This window comes from Mesoplodon mirus, assembly GCF_964341445.2.
Source record: "Mesoplodon mirus genome assembly, chromosome: 13".
NCBI lineage: Eukaryota > Metazoa > Chordata > Mammalia > Artiodactyla > Ziphiidae > Mesoplodon > Mesoplodon mirus.
In genome coordinates this window covers 51,137,355-51,155,490 of record NC_138989.1, presented here as the reverse complement: position 1 = coordinate 51,155,490, position 18,136 = coordinate 51,137,355, and the positions used below count along the sequence as shown (strand labels likewise).

The following is an 18,136-nucleotide window of genomic DNA, read 5'->3' as shown; positions in this document are numbered from 1 at the left end:
TCATCTCTGAGCATTTCGTAAATATCAACTCATATAGAATTTTTGTTACTACTTTTATGGTGCTTAGAGCATAATTTTTCAATCCTAAAATTATGATGCAATGTAACTAGCACTAGGCATTATGTTACGGTGTTTTTATTTCTTTTCATACATTTGACTGTCTTGTTTGATTTCTGAGAAGCTTTATCCTCTATTTCCGCAGTCCCTTCTGGAGAACACCATCTGGGAACACACAGAATGCGGGAGAAAAGCTGCCTTCACTAACACAAAGCCCACTTCATTTCAATGAAGTTGAGAGTTTTTCAGTAAACATGCTATTTGATGTTTGCCAAAACTGAAGCATTCTAAAATGTATCAAAACCAGGATAATTAAAGAGAACCACAAAAATGACCCCAATGTCACTAGCTAAATAAGACTCAGAATGGCCCTTCATTTCTTGGGTTGGCCAACTCCATTGTGTTATATCAAAGAGAATGTTAATGGAAATTTACTGACCTATAGTTTCAAATCTGCCAATCAGAAAAGGGCAGCAGGTAAAACATACTTTGACTACATTAGTTCGGTATTAGTTGCGTTTCATATTTAAGAGTTCTACAATTCATTGTTGCAGTTTAACATTTAATACAACCCTGAGATCCAGTTCTGGATAAGGAACATAGGGTCATTCAAGAATTGGAGAGAAGACATGCATTTCATACAAGTCAGTTCTGTCTGAGAATAAATCAGACACTCTAAAGGTAATCTCCTTTAAGAACCACTGGATAATTACATTTCAGTGTTGCTCTAACAAGCTGTAAAGCAACAAAACACAAACTATGTGAAAATGATGATGATATTCACCACCATTTACCCCAGGTAGCATGTATCGGGCACCATGCTTGGGCCTGTACACACACTATCTCCATAAATATTTACATCACTGCCAGGGGGCAGGCACCAGGACCCCCTTGTCCTCTCTGTCACAAATAAGCAGATAGACCTCAAAGGGTTGACTAACTTGCTCATGGACACACAGAGGCAGGGCTGGCATTCAAACCCCAATTTGTCTGATTCTAAAGCACATACCCGTTCTCTGAGCCCACAAATCAATACACGATATAAGCTTTGTTTTTAAAAACTGGATCCAGCACCAATGAAATATTTAATCCTCATAATGATGCTTTAAGGAGATAGTATCATTCCCTCTTGATAAATGAGGACATGGAGGCTCAGAGAGGTGAGGTTACTTGCTGAGGGTCACACAGCTCCTCAGACGCAGGTCTGACTCTAGAGCCTGTGTTCTCTCGAAGGGCTCAGCAGAGGCCTGGAGCATGGTGAGCACCCAATCAAGGCCAGCTAGTGCGAGGGCAGGCCCTGGAGTCAGGAAGACCCGGTGAGTATCTCAGCTCTGTCATGTACTCCCCTCAGGACCTTGGCCGAGCAATCAGACCACGAGTGCCTCAGTCTCCTCCTCTGTTAAATGGGAACAGTAATCCCCCTCGGAGGTTGTTGTGAGGATTAAAGAAGATAATATCTACAGAGCACTTCACTCAGTGTCTGATGGGAAGGGAATGCAGTGGAAATTGCCCTTTCTGCTTTTATAAAAGAAAAACTTGGTAAAAAGTAACAAAACTGTACTTTTCCATTCAACAGTGGACAGATGTGGATTTGAATCCAGCTCTGCCGTCCAGCCCTCTGTCGCTGGGCAAGCTACCAAACCTCTTTGAATCTCGCTTTCTTCGTCTGTAAAGTAAGGATAATGAATGTGTCAGGAAGATAAATGGCATAACCTATGTCAAGCACCCTGCACAAAGCAGGTGCTCAGTAGTGGCAGCTGACAGGGCCTGGGGATGACTCAGATGCAGCACAGGACCCCCCAAAACACCCCAGGTGAAGCCAGCGTTTGTCCTCCTTCCCTGGACAACGGCGCCGTGGCAGGGAGAGCATCGTGATTCATAATGACATTGAATCCGCTTTCAGACAAAATCTTCAGACCTAAATCCCTGTGCTCTTTCCATCCATCCATCCATCCATCCCTAGGTGACATATAGGGTACACACCTCACCCACCCAGGAAGGAGACTGCCAAAGAACAGGGGACAGTCGGCCTAGAAGGGCTCTCAAAAGTCATCATATGCCGTCTGCACGGGTCACCCGCCAGGCCTTGGCTACACCCACTCTGAACAATCAGAACCAGCATGCCCACTGAGGCACACTCGACCACTGGTCACGGTAACATCCACGATCACCCTTCATGACGCTTCACCGTCTCCTTCATTTGTTCTTCAACGGTCTGTCATCAGCTTGTTACATTTGGGACCAGGAGCATCCCACCCCATTCCTTAAAAGAAGTGATGCCGGCTCTGTTCCACAGAGCAGTCTTATAGCAGGTCGTTAGCCCAAATCACCACCATCTTACCTCCAACCTCAGGACCCAGATTTAAAGGTCACAGCTCCACGGGGGACCCAGGGTAGAGGGAGCAAGGGGCCCCCCAGGCCCCACTCACATCGCTTTGCCTGGCACCCAGGCCACGAGCAACCAAGGACTGTGTCTCTCCAGCTTCACACAAGACCTCACAGAACTGACAGTCCTCCTGGAAACACTCTTTAAATGACATTCTACCCACTTTCACAGCTTTGTTACTTTCTATTTACTTTCACATTCTATTTACTGCCTTTTATTCTTCTTTCTGAAAAAATAGCAAAGAAATTCATTTCTGAAGCAAACGAATTAAACTTAAATACACGTCAGTTCCACAGTCTTCTCAGTGGCTCTTTTGGGTTCCTGGACCCAATTCCAACGTGTGTGTGTGTGTGTGTGTGTGTGTGTGTGTTCCCCACACCAGCAAGCAATCCTCAGCCCACCAGCTGGGTGTCCTACAATTCACCTCAATGCTGACACTATCTACCTGGCTCAGTAGTTGTCCTACAAGTGGTCCCACAAGACTGCCCCCACCCCACTTCAGAGGCCAATCTCAGGTCCAGGTTGTCACCCATGCTTCTGGTCAACCAGCAATAGATCAGAGGTTACAATGAACCCCTCCTTGGGTTTGATTAATTTGCTAGAGCAGCTCACAGAACTTAGAGAAACATTTTACTTACTAGGTCACCAGTTCATTATAGAAGGATGTAACTCAGGAACAGCCACATGGAAAAGATGCACAGGGCAAAGTAAAGAGAAAGGGCAAGGATCTTCCATGCCCTCTTCACGCCTGCCACTCTCCCTGAATCTCCATGGGTTCACCAACCCAGAAGTTCTCTGAACCCCATCCGTTTGGGGTTTCTAATGGAGGCTTCATTATATGGTCATGACTGATTAGATCATTGCCCACCGGTGATTCATTCAACCTCTAGCCCCTCTTATCTCCCCAAAGGTCAGGAGGTAAGTCGGGAAGTTCCAACCCTCTAATCACATGGTTGCCAGCCCTAGATGGGGGTCCAAAAGTCACCTTGTTAATATAACAAAAAACATCTTTGTTGCTCTCATCACTTAGGAAATTCCAAGGGCTTTAGGAGCTCTGTGCCAGAAACAGGATGAAGACCAAATACACATTTCTTAATACAAACCACAATATCACAAGAGGCTTTATTTACTCGACAAATAATTTGAGGTCAGCTTCTGTAGGCTGGACACAAAACAGTCCACCTCCAATACTCAAGAGGTAGCCTCTACCTGGCACAGAATCCCTACCTCATAGATCTTCCCAGATAAGAACCAAATCTCCAAACCAGGAACAGAAGGACTCATGGCTTCCAGCCCAGAACCCTTCTGTTCCTTTTGGGCAGTTCCTAAAGCCAGAGGCAACCATTTCCAGGGACTTCCCAACACGAAGCCCAAAACGAGAGGCTGTGTGTCCAGTGGGTCAGGATGTAGCCTGGAAGGGACCCAGAAGCTCCAACTCCATCTCCAGGAGTCGGCAGCCCAGCTCAGAAGAAGGAATTTTAACTGCATTACTAAACGTGGTCAGCTCTTGAAGGGTGAAATCCATTTCTCTTGGCTGTTTCCTTTTCCCTAAGACAATCTGTGAAGCACACAGCAACTCGACTGGAAGACCGTCCTTTGAAGCCTGGTGAAACTTCACTTAGGGAAAATGTTATATTAGAAGTTTCGGCAGCATTTCTCAGACTTTTCAAACCAGAAAGTTGCATTGGTATCTGCAATCACATGTCTAGAAAAGGGCTAAAGACTACATAAAATGGCCTAAAAAGAGAAGCAGCAGGCCAGGGCAAAGACCACCAATCAGGGAATCGAGAGCGTCAAGCCTTAGTCCCTGCACCTCCCAAGCACATGGCCTTGAGAAAATGCCCACCTTTCTAAGCCCCTCCCGAGGCTCAGGAGGGGTAGTGAGGGTCCGTGAAACGTGGGTGAGAAAGGAAAAACTGCAAAGGTGTCATTCAGTGAACATGGTTCACATGACCTTTTTTAAATGGCTGAGACAAACAATCTCCAGTTTAGGGTTAGGGTTAGTTCTTCTCAAACTAATCATCTCCGTAGCATTTTACAACTTTTGAAATACTGGTAGCTACATTATCTAATTTTAAGATTGTTATTACGTTGACCATTGAATCTAAAGTGGAGCCTTTCTAAAAGACTCGGAAATGACTGAAGTGTTAAATGCACACCTGGCACTATACTTCGTCCCACAAAGATCCCCCCACATCCTTGTAAAGTGGACCCCTTCCTGCCCACACCATCACAGCGCAGTTACTAGGATACAGATAAATCATATCACCTCCGGGTATAATTAACAACAGAATTTGTTCTTTTCAGTGATGCTAACAAGATTTCAATTATACTAACCTTAATTTTCTCCTTTGCCATTTCGTCACTATTACTCTATTATGTGAACTGGAGATCAAGAGCACTTTAACAAATTCTCCAACACCTTTTTTCCTCCTTTGAATTAAATCTTCAACTGGCTGCATGTTTTGCTGAACTACTAATGCTTTCCATGCGTTTCTTTCCAAGTTAAAAAACTTCCCATTAGGTAATTCTAACACAACAGAAATTGGTAAAATGCCCAAAGAATCCGCCTCCCCAAAAATCTGTTTTCTCCAAGTCTCTCAGAAAGACCTGAAAAGTACATGAGTGTACACCCAATCCTTGGAGAATCTCCATGTAGCAGGACACTTGCAAGCCATCCATCCTACTTTTCAGCTCCCAAGCCCTCTGGATATCAGTGTCTCTAGTAATGAGAAAAAGCATTTGTTTCCTGATATACACTTTCATTGATCCGTGGTAAGAATGAGGCTGTCTCTTCATGGGGATCGGTACAAGCGCAGGGAGCCAGGCACAAGCGTTTGCATTGCACCCCACTTGCGGGGCAGACCTGTGAGTGGAAAGCACTATAGGAAAGACACTCTTTTTTAAAATAATTAATTAATTTTGGGCTACGTTGGGCCTTCGTTGCTGCACGCGGGCTTCCTCTAGTTGCGGCAAGCGGGGGCTATTCTTCGTTGTGGTGCGTGAGCTTCTCATTGTGGTGGCTTCTCTTGTTGCAGAGCATGGGCTCTAGGCACATGGGTTTCAGTAGCTGTGGCACGTGGGCTCAGTAGTTGTGGCTCGCAGGCTCTAGAGCGCAGGTTTAGTAGTTGCGGCTCACCAGCTTAGTTGCTCTGCGGCATTTGGGATCTTCCCAGACCAGGGATCGAACCGTGTCCCCTGCATTGGTAGGCAGATTCTTAACCACTGTACCACCAGGGAAGTCCCAGGACACTCTTGAAGAAATCGAAAGCACGGTGGTTTCTTTACCAGGGGTTGTTTTCTAGATAGAACTAAGGTTCTGCTGGACAGCAACTTTGGAGTCTAACTGCCAGCACATGGTTTAAACCTGTCTTATAACATCTGCTACAGGTGTCTCCACCAATACGACTACATTCTCCAGTGTCAATTTTTTTGTTGGCTAGAATTTCACTAGGACAATGCAAAGCAAACACAATGATAATGGTTCCAAGGCAACATTCAAATTCTATCATTCAACATCTAGAGATCCTTAGAGAGGAGAGGTAACAAAGTCCTATAGGGGCAATGAATAAACGATTTAAATAAGGTAAAAATCTTGGGTCAGGGGTGGAGAGCACAAATACGAAATAAACCTGCCAAAAGGGACCCTGATACACCTGCTTTTCTTGCCTGTGCAACTCACATTTGCTCGTGTCCATATTCCCTTTCTTGATGCCTCTTAATTTCCGTAGCTGACCTGAGTTTCCAGTTGTACCTGGAAGGTTCTCGTGCTCTCTCATACGTTTGTGTCTCCTTTTCTTTTTTTAGTGAGTTTTTTTTTTATTAATTAATTTATTTATTTTTGGCTGTGTTGGGTCTTCGTTTCTGCACGAGGGCTTTCTCCAGTTGCGGTGAGCGGGGTCCACTCTTCATCACGGTTCGCGGGCCTCTCACTGTCAAGGCCTCTCTTGTTGTGGAGCACAGGCTCCAGACACGCAGGCTCAGTAGTTGTGGCTCACGGGCCTAGTTGCTCCGCAGCATGTGGGATCCTCCCAGACCAGGGCTCGAACCCGTGTCCCCTGCATTGGCAGGCAGATTCCCAACCACTGCGCCACCAGGGAGGCCCCATCTCCTTTTCTTTATTCACCCCCATATTTATGTTTACCTGCGTGTCTGCAGATGATAAAGCAATTCTTTAAATTCATTCTCTAGCTGTTTTTTAATTTTTGGCAACAAATCCTTCCTGATCTATCTATCTACTCTATAGCATTTGTGACAGATATGTTGTTTGACAAGCTAGTGGTATGTTTTACATCCTTCCCATATCCTTTCTTCCTTTTTTGTCGGGGAGGGGGCACATCTGTCAATCACTGTTTGACCGTAAGGCACCTTAGAGGAGTCACGCTACACACAGAGTGGGGAGAGGCTGACAAGCCGACCTCCCCTACCCCAGACCCAATGGCCTTCTAGACACATGGACATCCTGTGGGGTCTGTCATCTGGGAGCTGAGACAGATTAATAGGAAACAGATGATAAGAAGTGTTTAATCTGATTAATCCAGAGAGCTTGTTTTTACCTAGAGTGCATAACCCTGGGCAAAAATGGGTCACAGACTTGCTGGGGTATAAAAGGGAGGAGGTTTTAAAAAAAAATACAGGCACCAGTCTCCTTCTGCAAAGGGAGACTCAGGATTTCAAACCCAAGCCCGTCCTGTGCCAAGACCACCGCCAGCCACTCAGGGCTCCGCAGAAAGACAGCAGGAATGGGAGTGGGCTCCAGGGTTTATGGAGAATCACTGGATCCCTACATCAAAGGACAGAAAACAGGAAATGTGACCCACTGCACCTCAACCCACTAGCAAACAGTTTGGTCAGGACACTGTGAGTTTGGCCACTGTGACATCCACAAACAGGGCAGGAGGGAACCCCACCCCTAACCCAAGGCTGCAGAGGCAGGACAAGAACAGAACCGGCCTCCTGTGGGATGCGGGACAGCGTCGGCAAGAAGCCCAGGTCCAAGACCTAGAGTCAGAGGAAGACGGGCAGGGGGCCCGAGAGGGGAAGGAATGACTCTAGAGGTGTCTCCTGGTCAGAGGACAGACTGTTCTACTCTGTTCCTGCAGATACCCAGTGGACAGTGGGGGCTCTGCCACCTCGGACAACAGGGAGCAGCAGCACCTGTGTGGGCCTCCACCCCAGCACCCAGACGGGCTAGTCATCCAAGCTAATGCGTGTCACTGCACAGGCCACGGTGCCTCAGCATCCACGGTACCAGGGGCTCCTCGTCTTTATTAGCTAATATAGAAGAACCATCTGGCCGCTACTAGCCCCAAGAGTGTCAAAAAGGCATTCTGATGTTACCAGAAGGCCTAGTTTTCATGGGAGCCCCAAACAGTCCAAATCAAGAAGCAGTAAGAACCACATGGGAATCCAGGTAACCCTCAGCAACGCACCTGAGGGGTGAGGGTAACATGGGAAAAGGTAGCTGGAGGGGAGCCTCCCTGCAGGGCCTGGAGGGCCCAGCTCACACTGAGCAGAGAGGGAAAGACAGTCAGTCAGAGAGCTCAGCAAGGTGGAGAAGACGGAGGAGCCCTGCTCGTATTCACAGGCATAAGAAGAAAGGCAGAGCCTGAGTAAGGGATTGGGGAACAAGGTGGGTTGGTGGCAGGGCTCAGGGATCACAGCTCCATTCCCCACCCTCTGCACACAGAAGCCCAGGGCCCTCTACACCATAGCTAGAGGGGGTTCAGACACTGGACAGAATCTGTACCTCACCAGGAGCCCCTGAGCTGCTGTCCGCACCACACACACTCACACATCACCTCCATCACCGCCAGTGAAAGCCAGTACTGAGAGAGAGTCCTTCCCCATTAGACTCCACATAGCCTCAGGATCCTTCTCAACACTGTGCCCAGGGAGCCACCTTCTCTACATTGGCTGGCACATGAGCTGAATCCCCGCAGTCACTCTTGTACTAGAAGGTTCTTGAAGAAACGCTCCACTGTTTGTCAGTCGGCTCTCTGCATGACTTTGCCTGCGAGAGGAAAATGCTTTGCAAATGATATATTGATGCCTTGCTCTGTTGATGCTTCTGTTGCTAGAAAATGACTATATTTCTGATCAGTGGATGAAGCAGTCTTCTCCTACATGGTTTTCTTGCCTTTAAAAATATCTTTATCCCTGTGATTTGACCTTTAACGAGAGATGAGACTCATCTCGTGGAGAGCTTAATCCCTTCAGCCACCTTGCCAGCTTCTGCCGAGCTCACCTCTATCTTACGGGCAGACCTCGTCATCTCAGAGGTTTGGTGGAAATGCCTCTAAAAAGTCTAAAGACCCTTTGCACTGGGCTGTTCTTCCTGACTACAAGCACCAATGACACTTGGGAATCTTCAGCCAATTTTTTATCCTTTTGTTTAACTCAATGCTTGATACTTGCAAGTGTCAGTGTTATGAGTCCCAGAGAATCAATCAACAGGGTTTATTTTCTTGATGAGAAGACAGGGTTTGCTTCAGACAACTGAAGCACAGAGGTTTTAAGCCGAACAAAATGCCTTTGAAGTCAGCTGGTAGAAAACACTCAGATATTAACTTTAGGATTCTAATGACTTCAAACTTTATTTTTTTTTTAATTCTCAATTCCATTCCTTACTCCACAATTCTTCCACTCCTTTTCTCTTCATTATGAGACTTAGTCATCAGAGCCAGTTGGCCCTCTGAACATTTTTCTGGTGTCTGGCAACAGGATCACTTGCTAGGACCAAAAACTTTATTTTCTCTAGCTAACCTCATTAAATGCAGACTTCACATACCGGTCATAGATTTTTTAATTTATATCTGTTAAGTTCATGCCCACAATATGACCATTGTTTATTTGAGGGGCTGAAGCTAGATTAAGAAGGCAAGGTATTCATTGTTTGCTACCTTATGTTACATCAAGTGGTCATACTAGGGACTTCCCTGGTGACGCAGTGGTTAAGAATCCGCCTGCCAATGCAGGGGACACGGGTTCGATCCCTGGTCCGGGAAGATTCCACATGCTGCGGAGCAACTAAGCCCATGTGCCACAACTACTGAGCCTGCGCTCTAGAGCCCGTGAACCACAACTACTGAGCCCATATGCCACAACTACTGAAGCCTGTGCGCCCTAGAGCCCAGGTGTCGCGACCACTGAGCCCGAGTGCTGCAACTACTGAAGTCCACATACCTAGAGCCCGTGCTCCACAACAAGAGAAGCCCATGCACTGCAACAAAGAGTAACCCCCACTCGCCACAACTAGAGAAAGCCCGCATGCAGCAACGAAGACCCAACACAGCCAAAAAATTTTTTTAAAAAAGAAAAAAAATCAGGTTTTAAAAAAAAAAGTAGTCATACTAAAAATGTGCAAAGTAATAGAGTGGAGAGGAGCACAGAGGTACATAAAGCTTGGGGCCTCTCTCGGTACTGAAATCTCATCCAGCTTCCTACTATCAGCAAAGACCTGTCTCGGCTGCTTGCTGGGACCATCAAAGCAGTGCCCCGTGGCCTTCATTTCTCATGAGGTTTGCCTGGTTGCTAACCACGAAGGCTCCACTCCACTCTCATCCCAATGGGTACAGAGTTCCAAAGTTAACACTGGAGAATTCCAAAGGTATGTCTCCTCCAATTCATCAACACACAGTCCTGGATTCTAAACATTCTATACTTAATTAAAACAGGGACAAAGGAGAAGAGAATATAGGGTGAAGGAAACATTATTTTGGAGAAATTTACTTGATAGCATTTTAAGCCCATGAGCCTGAGGTGATCCTGGATCCTTCTGGTCCAATCGTGCAGTGGGAAGGTAGGTCTTTGGGGGAGCTGTGTATGGTGCTAGGCCTAAGACAGCAGTCACTGTCCCATGCCTATAATCACTCTATCATTTCTTAGATGGTGAAGAGGGGAAATATCTTGAAACGAAACAAGGACCCAACCAACTGATGTGAAAAAGGTTTTCTCCCCCCGCCATGCTTTCCTTTGCCATTTCAACTGAAGATTGTTCCCGGTTTGGCTTTTTTTTTTTTTTTTTTTTTTTTTGCGGTATGCGGGCCTCTCACTATTGTGGCCTCTCCCGTTACGGAGCACAGGCTCCAGACGCGCAGGCTCAGCGGCCATGGCTCATGGGCCCAGCCACTCCGTGGCATGTGGGATCTTCCCGGACCAGGGCACGAACCCGTGTCCCCTGCATCGGCAGGCGGACTCTCAACCACTGCGCCACCAGGGAAGCCCTTGGCTTTTTTTTTTAATCCCAAAGAAATCTCATCTAATATTGCCATTTGGAAAGGGAGAGAATATGTCACAATGGGGGCTGGTACCTCACACGTATGATGCATACATTCCTTTCTCTACACATAAACCAAAGGATAGTATTTAATGTTATTATAATAAATCTATTCCAGATCTTACCAATAACAGGAAATGGAAGGGGAAAGAGGGTTTTTTAATACAAAGGAAGAACTTTGCCTTCTTGGGCATTGATGTTAATTCACACAATCAAATCCTCTCATCCAGCACACTCAGGCCTGAGGTAATTAATGGTGAAAACTGATTAAAGCAGAAATCTTTTAAAAATGACACATACACACCTTAAGACTTTAATTTGCAGCCATGGTGACTGACCACCCTGTTCCTCTGGGATGAGACACAGTTGGTTGCCAGGCACACAGCACAGGAGATGCACCCTCACATCATTTGGGGCATGACCTTTCTTTGAATAAAGGTCTAATGGGACTCCCCATGGACCTTCCTTCATGAACCACTCACATAATATAGTCTATGACTCCCAATCTCAGTGTCTTTGAAGTCAAGCAAGAACTTACAAAGACCAGAATCCTTCTGGATTTTTACAACATTCCCCCACCTTTTGTAGTTATCACAACCCACTCATGTTGACAGAAATGCTTTTGTAGTAACTAATTTTGAATCTTTTCCAATATACTCACAGCAGTGACTTTGTATACCTGTATTTAATCAGTTTATAAAACGTTCACATCCCATTTCATTAAATTACATAATTCCAATAGTAAGTGCAACTGGCATAAGCAGGTTTGAGAACAAACACACTGATCCTGTCAGCACCCAGTTTAACCCTTCAAATAGGAAGACATGGGCATCCTGAGAGACAGTGGGCTGGACTGGCTGCTGGAGCTCAGGTGCCATGGAGATGAGATGTGTATTTACATGCATGACATGGGACTACAGAACAATATACCAGTTAATGCGGTGAGTCAATAACATGGAAGCTGGTTAGAAAAATCCTGTACTTGAAACATTTTAAGTGTATACTTCCAAAGAATGAATTTTATTAAAAGGTAGTTAGCTCATTAGGATTTTGATCTAGCCAGTTTTAGTGTAAATCTGTTTTCCACAGCCTTACTGTTCCTGGGAAATACCAATTCATACTCATGTCCCAAATCTCAACTGGTTATCAGCTATATTTCAACCAATATTCAGTATTAGTTGTATTCAGCACATAGTATGTGCCTGGATTTGTCCTAGATCCAGGATGAGGGTCAGAAAGAAATTTATCCAAAGTCATAGGTCACAGGCTTTTTCTTCAGGCAGACATGATTTATACACATAAAATAATTTGAAAAATATAAAGCAAGTAATTAAAAAAGCATATTTTGGTGCATATTTTAAGGTCACTCAGTGCTACAGGCAGTTGAGGAGCAGGGTCAGTAATGAAGGTCCTACAGATCTCGTTTTGTCTCCAACAAGATCACGAACCCTCCTGACGCCCTGACCCTCCAGCCCCTGAGGTTCACATGTCGGCTACACAATTACTCGCCAACCACAGAGTAAGACAAACGCTGTCCCTTGGGACACCTGCAGCCTCACCCACTTCACACCAAATGAAGTAAAATTACACAGCTTCCCCTCCACATCCAGCTGTTCCCTTACCCCATCCCTGGGTCTCCAACAGGAAAGCAGGGAGAAAGAAGAGGAACCAGAAATGATTCCCTCCACTCCACCCATGCATACCACACTCCAGGTGTAGACTGGGCCTCGACAGGATGATTGATGCTCTGCTAATTACAGGCCTGAATTAAGACCACAACATGTATTAAATAAACATAAAATGACTCAGATATGGAAAACCTCTATGCATAAAATGAAATTTAGTTCCTTTCTTTTTCCTTTTTATATTACAGACTTGCCTCAACTTGGCCCAATGCCAGGAGGACACCTTCCCATGGAGACTGTCTACTTAGCATAAATTACCGCTTTTGTTGCCATTCAGCCCACATGTATAATGGGGAAAGCAACGGGTCCGGGAAAATCAATGGCTGCAGGAATGGGCGTCAGTGGGGTTTCCCGTGTGACCGCAGGCAAGCCATCTGAACCACAAATACGTCCGCTCAACACCGTATTGCTCTGCATCCACGTGTGCCCTGTCCTGCACTGACCTGAGACTTCCCTTCAATCTCCTGAGACCACAGCCTGGAGCTTCAGGCCCCACTTCCCCACAGGGAGCTGCAGAGAGCCGCCAGAAGGCACGTAAAGGTCACTTCAGATTGGGATTGACATGTATACACTGATGTGTATAAAATGGATGACTAATAAGAACCTGCTGTATAAAAAAATAAATTTTAAAAAAAGGTCACTTCAACTGGCTGGAGGTCCATGCTGGCACAACCCCAGGAAGAACCCCATCTCTCCCAGCATTGCCAGAAAGAACCTCACCACCGATGTGTCTGTCTTACCTCGAGCTCTGTTCACGAACCAAACAGCAAAGGCAGCCAGAATGAAACAGGGCTTCAAAAACTTGCCAGAAATTTCTTCCCTAAAAGCTCTAACAATATATGACAGGGGCTAACCCCAGCATAGATAGCATAATAGTGAATATTGCATTTTATTCCCATAAGTGGCATTAATCATCATGTTTAATCACTGAGGGCAGATGACAAGCATCCCCTTCGGCAGATGTCACTCACCGATGCAGGCATGGACCCTCACGGACAGCTGTGTCCTTAGGATGATGCTGTGCTTCTTGCCCCGCCTAACGGAGACAGGAGACAAAACATTCATGGGCATCAGAGGAGTCAACAAGGCAACCCTACCTGCTGTCAATCAACTTGACGGTTCGCTTCGGACACCCACACCTGGAAGAGGCTCTAGATAAGCAGGAACCTACACAGAACAGCAATCTATCCTGAAATGCTGTGACGCCACAGGGCTTTACAGAAAATAAAATAATGAAGTCTGACTCTGTTGGACTGGCACACACATTTCACTGCCAAACCCGGTCCACTCCACAGAGTTCCGTGTACTCATGCCTGACCATGTTGGGAAATTTTTAAAATCTGTGCCCATGAAGTGAAATCCCTGGAATGTAACGGCACAAATCTGCTTGATCATTCCCATGGCTATTTTTACATGTTTTTGCATATCGGGAAAGGACACACATAGTGGGGTAATCAGAAAGAGCTGTTTTGCTGTATATCAATTCAAGACATAGCTTTTCCCTGAAGACAGGAGTCTAGCAAAGGGGGCGTGTAGGCTATTTGTCATCACAATGTCAAGGTACACCACACCTTGTCTCATCTTTGCTTCCTTTCACTTCATTTCTTATAAAGGAAGGAAAAGGATGGCCCCCTCCCCAGTTCTCCTCCCATGAGGGCTCAGCCCGCTTTTACAGAGAAGGACCGAAGCCCAGAGCAGATGAGAGAAGATAAATGGGGAGAACATGAGTCCTGGCTACCTAGGGTAGCAAAGGCTTTGAGGTTTGGAGAAAGGGGGAAGCCAGTGGACAAAGGTAAAATGGAGCCAGGAACCAGCACAGGAGCAGGTACCCAGCTCAGTGGCTGAGTTCCCTCCTCATCAGGGCTTCATGTATACTAGTCTCGTAGTACTTTCCCACTTCCTGGTTTTGTGGTTGTGCTGGAGGAGAAGAGGGCAGAAATCTCACCAGGGCACACTTAATACTGTGATATGAAGTCACAGGGATTATAGTTTAGTACTGAAACAATCATATTGTTTATTCTTGAGACCAAATAAGAGGCGAAAGTATGGTTAAAAAAATTTTTTTTTCATTCTTTTAAAGGAGAAAAGAAAACCACTTGCATGGTCCTACAAAAACATGCAGCAGCCTCCAACCCGGCAGCTCCTCATGGGCAGAGAATCTGCATTCACAGTCCCTTCAAATGCCGCCAAGACCCTCCTTTTTAGTTAAGCTATGTGCAAGGTACTAGCCTCGAGTTTACACAAATACACAACACTCGACCCATCTTCAGAAGACAAGTTTGAGATTCCTATAAACACAGACTTCTTCAAAACTTTCTTCCTCACACGGAAAAAATCTTTTTCTCTCTTGACAGTCCTTTACAGGTGAGCTTTCCCATTTGGTAATTTTCTTGGTTCTAGTTGTGGCCTTCTCTTTTCTGTCAAGAGAAGTTCTTTTAGCATTTGTTGTAAAGCTGGTTTGGTGGCGCTGAATTCTTTTAGCTTTTGCTTGTCTGTAAAGCTTTTGACTTCTCCATCAAATCTGAATGAGAACCCTGCTGGGTAGAGTAATCTTGGTTGTAGGTTTTTCCCTCTCATCACTTTAAATATATTGTGCCACTCCCTTCTGGCCTGCAGAGTTTCTGCTGAAAAGTCAGCTGATAACCTTACGGGGATTCCCTTGTGTGTTATTTGTTGCTTTTCCCTTGTTGCTTTTAATATTTTCTCCTTACCTTTAATTTTTGTCAGTTTGATTATTATGTGTCTCAGCATGTTCCTCCTTGGGTTAATCCTGTATGGGAATCACTGTGCCTCCAGGAGTTGGGTTACTGTTTCCTTACCCATGTTAGGGAAGTTTTCAGCTATTATCTCTTCAAATATTTTTTCAGGCCCTTTGTCTCCCTCTTCTCCTTCTGCGACCCCTATAGTGTGAATGTTGGTGCATCTGATGTTGTCCCAGAGGTCTCTTAAACTGTCCTCATTTCTTTTCATTCTTTATATTGTTCTGTGACAGTGACTTCCACCACTCTGTCTTCCAGCTCAATGATTCGTTCTTCTGCCTCATTTATTCTTTTTTGGGGGGTGGGGGTGCCTCATTTATTCTGCTATTGATTCCTTCTAGTGCACTTTTCATTTCAGTTATTGTATTCTTAAACTCTATTTGGTTGTTCTTTATATTTTCTAACTCTTTGTTAAAATCTTCTTGTAACTTCTCGCTCTGTGCATCCATTCTCTTCTCGAGTTCTTGGATCATCTTTACGATCATTACTCTGAACTCTTTCTCAGGTACATTGCCTATCTCCACTTCACTTAGTTGTTCTTTTGGGGTTTTATCTTGTTCCTTCATCTGGAACATATTCCTTTGCCATCTCATTTTGATTAAATTTCTCTAGACTGTCCTGATGTTGACATTCCTTCAATTCTTGTGATCATACCAGGAAGAAAGTTCCCATTAGTGCACTGAACTGAGCTGCTGAACAGCCTTTTGTGTGAATTCCCAGGAAAGGTATTCTGGGGTGGGGGCAGCAGCCACCAGGCTTGTAGCCTCACCCAGGGCTGAACCAGGGGTTCAGCTGGGAGCAGAAACCAGTGAACCCCTGATGATGGCCAGACCCTAACTATTAGAAACAGCAAACCCAAAGTTCTTTAATCTGGAAGATTTTTTTGTAACTCATGTTATCAGCAGTTATGAATCAAAAATAAATACCAAATGGACAGTAGACAAAATACATGCTTTAGATGCCCAGAGGGAAGGAAGCATGGGATGGCAGGAGAAAATATTTCAGAATACCTCAAAAGTTCTAGAGAAGTTCAGAAGGGCTCATTGATAGCCCCCACTTTTATCTTCAAACAACTGCAAAGCTGAATTTTGAGGAAGTGCTTCAGTTTTCCCACAGAATTCTCCAGTCCCATGGTCACGAGGGATCCAGGCACCTGCGTGAGAACTAGGACAGTGTTTCTGAGGAAGCCATCAGCATACCACTCTGGAGGTATCACCTTTTCTCCATTTTTCAATGCTTGTACATTGAGAAACCAGGCAATCAGACTGGTTAAGTTAAACCCTAACAGAATTTAAGAGAGCATAGAACAAAAAAGGCCTGTTTTTAAGTAGCTTTATCACTTATAATTCCTCTGCTTCAATATATTCACCTCCTTCCCTGCCTGCCCCTGTACACAAAATCCTACAATGAAAGGAACCTGAGTGGAATTGGGGACCAAAGGCTGTGGAAGTCCCTCAACAGGGGATGAGGGTCCAGAGCCCAGGAGTCCCTGGCAAAGGAGGGGGCCTTCCAAAGCAGAGACCAGGGAGTGGTGAGTGCAGCCAGGTCCACAGAAGTTGTCCTTCATCTCACCCTGCAACCCCTACTTTCTCTCATCTTTGACGCAGGTACCACTGTTGTGCCCACTTTGCAGATGAGGGAAGCAAAGCTTGGAGTAATGACGTAACCTGCATAAAGTCACATAGCTGATGGAAACGGACCAGGGCTGAAAGCAGAGTGTCTGATCCCCCGTCACCCGCACCATCCTGCCTTTTGCTGTGTAAGTGCCTCACTATATCACCTTCTCCAGCACTTCCTAAGGATAAAAAGTGTCCCAGGTTTTTTAAGGAATTGATTTGACCTCGATACTAAAATCTAACAAAAAAGGACACAAAAAATTAAGATGAAAATATCTAAGAAAATATTAGCAAACCAAAATAAGAAATATGTGAATATAATAAAATAGGACCAAATAAGGTTTATTCTAAGAATTCAGGAATTACAAGATGTCCATGTTTTATTTATCTATATCAAATATCAATGTATAGACGACACCCATCATAAGGTCCTTTAAATTTGATAGCTTCCCTCCCTCCACCACAATATTTTGTAATTGGGTAATGCTGACTGTTATGTATTTCTTTTATATATGCCATCTTGCTGCTATTATGGATTCTAAAAATCTTTTGGCTGATTCTCTTGGCTTCTTTCAGGGAAATAATCATTTCATACGTTTTAAAATAATCACTTTATCCCCACTTTTCTAGTAAACATGCCCTTGTCTTCTGTTTCCTGGCTAAAACTTTCAGAGGAAAATTAAATAATCATGGATATACTTTCCCCTGCCCCAGTGGGATACTATGTCAGTCTGGGTTCAGAAAATAATAATCATAATAGTTGTTAACATTTATGGAATGCTTATCATGTGCCAGATGAGGTTCTAAGAACTTTATACAGATTTAGACTTCAGAAAACTCCTATGAAGTAGGTAATATTATTGCCATTTTTAAAGTAAGTAAATTGAGGCCCAGAAGAGTTATGCAACGTAGCTGAAGTCACACAGGAAGTGACAGAGCTCAGACCCAACCCAGGCAGTCTGACCCCAGAGCCTGTACGCCTAGCACCTCCCTGAAGTTGCCTCCCAGATGGGTGTTCCTTCATCCATTCCCTCATTCCACACATGTTCACTGGTGACTAGTGTGTGCTGGACTCTATGTTAGATCCACAAAGGATCGTCTGCCACAAGACAGCAATCCAGAAATCCTGCCTGCTAGCCTGCCAGGCAGATTTTGAACTGAAGACTGCAACATCAATTCTCACCTGAATTTCCAGCCTGCTGGCCCACTCTACAGATTTCAGCCTTGCGAGCCCCCAAAATGGTGTGAGCCAGTTACTTGAAGTAAGTCTCTCTAAACAGACTAGATGGATTAGTTAGATTAAACTAGATTAGACTAGATGGATAAGACATATCTTATTGGTTGTATTTCTCTGA

The 18,136-nt window shown here is 45.0% G+C and overlaps 1 protein-coding gene across 6 annotated transcripts in view; it reads right to left on the bottom strand.

The window, feature by feature from the left end:
* FHOD3 (formin homology 2 domain containing 3) overlaps window positions 1–18,136 on the bottom strand; it is a 495,977-nt gene that overhangs the window by 409,363 nt on the left and 68,478 nt on the right. For all 6 annotated transcript variants that reach the window (XM_082640045.1, XM_082640046.1, XM_082640047.1 and 3 more), the window contains exon 3: window positions 13,378–13,442. In XM_082640045.1, the coding sequence (XP_082496171.1) occupies window positions 13,378–13,442 (65 nt within the window). The remainder of the gene's footprint in view (window positions 1–13,377; window positions 13,443–18,136) is intronic.